This window comes from Tachysurus fulvidraco, unplaced genomic scaffold (assembly GCF_022655615.1).
Source record: "Tachysurus fulvidraco isolate hzauxx_2018 unplaced genomic scaffold, HZAU_PFXX_2.0 HiC_scaffold_258_np12, whole genome shotgun sequence".
Classification (NCBI taxonomy): domain Eukaryota; kingdom Metazoa; phylum Chordata; class Actinopteri; order Siluriformes; family Bagridae; genus Tachysurus; species Tachysurus fulvidraco.
This window is the reverse complement of record NW_025927134.1, coordinates 1-4,115: the sequence shown is the minus strand read 5'-3', so window position 1 is coordinate 4,115 and position 4,115 is coordinate 1. Positions and strand designations below refer to the sequence as shown.

At 39.1% G+C, this 4,115-nt stretch overlaps 1 protein-coding gene, 4 non-coding genes and 2 pseudogenes across 5 annotated transcripts; 6 read left to right on the top strand and 1 right to left on the bottom strand.

Moving 5' to 3' along the window:
* The first annotated feature begins 222 nt into the window (after positions 1–222).
* On the top strand, positions 223–341 carry LOC125140600. Its single transcript, XR_007139830.1, has one exon. It is a non-coding gene; the product is annotated as a 5S ribosomal RNA (ribosomal RNA).
* A 209-nt stretch (positions 342–550) lies between these two features.
* On the bottom strand, positions 551–1,736 carry LOC125140595 (DNA-directed RNA polymerase II subunit RPB1-like). The gene is made up of 2 exons (XM_047809762.1): positions 1,401–1,736; positions 551–1,084 (listed from the first exon to the last, which is right to left on the bottom strand). Exons 1-2 carry the CDS (start codon positions 1,402–1,404, stop codon positions 600–602), a joined length of 489 nt encoding a protein of 162 aa, XP_047665718.1. The 5' UTR covers positions 1,405–1,736; the 3' UTR covers positions 551–599.
* Positions 1,737–2,559: 823 nt separating this feature from the next.
* On the top strand, positions 2,560–2,678 carry LOC125140599. Its single transcript, XR_007139829.1, has one exon. It is a non-coding gene; the product is annotated as a 5S ribosomal RNA (ribosomal RNA).
* A 188-nt stretch (positions 2,679–2,866) lies between these two features.
* LOC125140601 lies at positions 2,867–2,985 on the top strand (annotated as a pseudogene).
* A 212-nt stretch (positions 2,986–3,197) lies between these two features.
* LOC125140598 lies at positions 3,198–3,316 on the top strand. The gene has a single exon (XR_007139828.1). It is a non-coding gene; the product is annotated as a 5S ribosomal RNA (ribosomal RNA).
* A 220-nt stretch (positions 3,317–3,536) lies between these two features.
* LOC125140597 lies at positions 3,537–3,645 on the top strand (annotated as a pseudogene).
* A 168-nt stretch (positions 3,646–3,813) lies between these two features.
* LOC125140596 lies at positions 3,814–3,932 on the top strand. Its single transcript, XR_007139827.1, has one exon. It is a non-coding gene; the product is annotated as a 5S ribosomal RNA (ribosomal RNA).
* Positions 3,933–4,115: the final 183 nt, after the last annotated feature.

Below are 4,115 nucleotides of genomic sequence, written 5' to 3'. Positions count from 1 at the left end.
TGAGAATGCCTGATCTCGTCTGATCTCGGAAACTAATCAGAGTTGGGCCTGGTTAGTACTTGGATAGGCGACTGCCTGGGAATACCAGGTGCTGTAAGCTTTTGACATAGGCATTCATTTACTTTACTATTTGAATTCTCTAACAACAACATCTTAATATTCATACCCTGTGGGTAATGTGTTGATAGAAAACAATCAATCAATCAATCAATCAATCCTCTAGCTTACGGCCATTCCACTTTGAGAATGCCTGATCTCGTCGGATCTCGGAAGCTAATCAGAGTCGGGCCTGGTTAGTACTTGGATAGGCGACTGTCTGGGAATACCAGGTGCTGTAAGCTTTTGACATAGGCATTCATTTACTTTACTATTTGAATTCTCTAACAACTGTTGTGAAAAATCCCAGAACCCAGCAGTAAAAAACAGAGAGACATGCCTTAAGGCGATTATGATTGGAGTCATAAGACACATGGGGATAAACCCCAGATGTTGTAATAATCTTAAGGTAATATATAACTAGAGAATAAAATAACCACACTTGAGTCAGAGGGTGGATAGAAGGTGATTTATTATTATTATTAAGGTGTTTTTATTAGGCCTTAGTAAAGGGGAGTAGTAGGAGTGTAATCTGGAGATCCAGGAGTGTAATCTGGAGATTCAGGAGTGTAATCTGGAGACGCAGGGTTAGAATCAGAGGGAGAAGATGGAAAGGTGGGAGAGAGGGGACGAACATAGGCATAAGGAGGGGGGGAGCCGGGAGTTCCAGGCTCACGGGTGCAAGGGTGAGCATGAGGACAGCCATCAGTTTGAGATCCCCTGTCCACGAGGTTTACCAGAGTGGTTTGAGAGGAGGACATGAGAACAGGAGGATTTCTCATAATAGGGGATGGCAGATAAGCATGCGCAGGCAGTTCAGGAGAAATGAGCTGTTCCAGAAGCGTAGTGAGCTCAGAGATGATATGACGCAGTTGGAAGCGGCGATAGCCGGCCATGGGGTCAGCAGGCGCAGGTCTTGGATAGGGAGAAGGACGAGGGTCCCGGCGGGTGTAGCCAGGCTGAATTGACCGACCTGGAGGTGAAGGATCTAAGGAGAGAAAAGAGTAACTGACTTAGTAGAGATAGAGGAAATGAAGCTTGAGATATGTATATGTTAGCAAGCCCAGCCAGGGGATAAAAAGACAGGCTGAGATCATAAACAATTAACAGGCTTGAGAAGTTAAAGAACTCCACTTGTACACAAGCAATATTACAGCAGCAATAGCTTAACAATAGTAATGTTATAGAATGACGAATAGGTAAGAGCCTTTTTACATAATATCATGTGACATAAAATAGACTCATAGAGTGAATATAATCAGAAAACATCATATACAGGAGAAGATAGCAAAAGGGAAACTTACTCATTTTAGTTGAATGCAGGTTTACTCCTCAGGGCAGATGTCTGTCGTAAAAGACTCAGAAGCAAATGGCAAATGTAACTTTGACGAGGGAATGGAGCCCCTTTTTGTGCACATTTGTAATAACAAATGTAAACTTGTTATGAAAAATGGGAAAGACAGTGGTTCTCAGACCTTGGCCCATAGCGATAACATGTTAGGTAGAATGGAAAAAACCATTGTTCCCAGACCGTAGCTCATGAATTGTTATGGAAAATGAAGAAGACCATGGGTCTCAGACCTTGGCCCATAGCGAAAACATGTTAGGTAGAATGGAAAAAAACAGGGGGCCACAGTCCTAGGCCCTGAGAACTAAAGGAAGGAAAATCCATAAATGGGCATTTGGTGCTCATAAACATGTTGTGCAGACTGAAGAAGGCCCAGGTGTTTAGTCTAAAGTTATGCGAAATAAGGGAAGGAAAATCCATAAATGGGCATATGGGTGAAAGGTAATGGGAAATCAGGGGAAATTGGGTCCGGGTGTTTAGAGAACAAAGTGGGTAATGCCGATAAAAACAGGTGATATGGCACCTGGGACTCCAAAAAATAGTGGGAAACGAAGCGGGGGCGAGGAGTGTTAGGATATATATATATCCGGGGCGAGCGGGCCAGTTGGGGGTTGTTTTTATTTTCGCAAGGACGTCGCGAGAGTTTTTGTTTCTTTCTTGATTGATTTGGCATGACATGCCCTTATGGGTTTTAATTTGTTACTTTGAATTTGGTAATTTGTTACTTTTAATTTGGCAATAATTTGTTACTATTAAATTTGGCAATTTGATACTTTGAATTTGGCAACTACAATTTGTTGGCTGATTGACCACAATAAAGAAGTTTGCTCATTCTCATCCAGGCCTGAGGAGTTTTCTCAGTTTCTTTTGTAGTAATTACAGAGTTAACAGTGAAATTTAACTAAAAGCCTAAGAGAAGAGGACACCCTGTGATGTGTCGACTTGGAGACCGGCTCTGAGTTCCGACACAACAACAACATCTTAATATTCATACCCTGTAGCTAATGTTTTGATAGAAAACAACAATTACAATAAATAAAGAAATAGGGAAAAAGAAATAGGGAAAAAGAAAAAACAAACAATCTATAAATGGGTTCCATTCCAACTTTCCTCTGGCTTATGGCCATTCCACTCTGAGAATGCCCGATCTCGTCTGATCTCGGAAGCTAAGTAGAGTTGGGCCTGGTTAGTACTTGGTTAGGCGACTGCCTGGGAATACCAGGTGCTGTAAGCTTTTGATATAGGCATTCATTTACTTTACTATTTGAATTCTCTAACAACAACATCTTAATATTCATACCCTGTGGGTAATGTGTTGATAGAAAACAATCAATCAATCAATCAATCAATCAATCAATCAATAAATAAATAAAAAGAAAAAACAAACAATTTTTAAATGGGTTCCATTCCAACTTTCCTCTAGCTTACGGCCATTCCACTTTGAGAATGCCTGATCTCCTCTGATCTCGGAAGCTAATCCGAGTCGGGCCTGGTTAGTACTTGGATAGGCGACTGTCTGGGAATACCAGGTGCTGTAAGCTTTTGACATAGGCATTTATTTACTTTACTATTTGAATTCTCTAACAACAACAACATCTTAATATTCATACCCTGTAGCTAATGTTTGATAGAAAACAACAATTACAATAAATAAATAGAAAATAGGGAAAAAGAAATAGAAAAGAAATAGGGAAAAGAAATAGGAAAAGAAAACAAACAATCTATAAATGGGTTCCATTCCAACTTTCCTCTGGCTTATGGCCATTCCACTCTGAGAATGCCCGATCTCGTCTGATCTCGGAAGCTAAGTAGAGTTGGGCCTGGTTAGTACTTGGGTAGGCGACTGCCTGGGAATACCAGGTGCTGTAAGCTTTTGACATAGGCATTCATTTACTTTACTATTTGAATTCTCTAACTACATAATCTTAATATTCATACCCTGTAGCTAATGTTTTGATAGAAAACAATAAATAAATAAATAAATAAATAAATAAATAAATAAATAGATAGATAAATAGATAAATAAATAAATAAATAAATAAAAAGAAAAAACAAACAATTTTTAAATGGGTTCCATACCAACTTTCCTCTAGCTTACGGCCATTCCACTCTGAGAATGCCCGATCTCGTCTGATCTCGGAAGCTAAGCAGAGCCGGGCCTGGTTAGTACTTGGGTAGGTGACTACCAGTTGCTGTAAGCTTTTGACATAGGCATTCATTTACTTTACTATTTGAATTCTCTAACAACAACATCTTAATATTCATACCCTGTAGCTAATGTTTTGATAGAAAACAATAAATAAATAAATAAATAAATAAAAATAAAAAACAAACAATTTTTAAATGGGTTCCATTCCAACTTTCCTCTAGCTTACGGCCATTCCACTCTGAGAATGCCCGATCTCGTCTGATCTCGGAAGCTAATCAGAGTCGGGCCTGGTTAGTACTTGGATAGGCGACTGCCTGGGAATACCAGGTGCTGTAAGCTTTTGACATAGGCATTCATTTACTTTACTATTTGAATTCTCTAACAACAACATCTTAATATTCATACCCTGTGGGTAATGTGTTGATAGAAAACAATCAATCAATCAATCAATCAATCAATCAATAAATAAATAAATAAAAAGAAAAAACAAACAATTTTTAAATGGGTTCCATTCCAACTTTC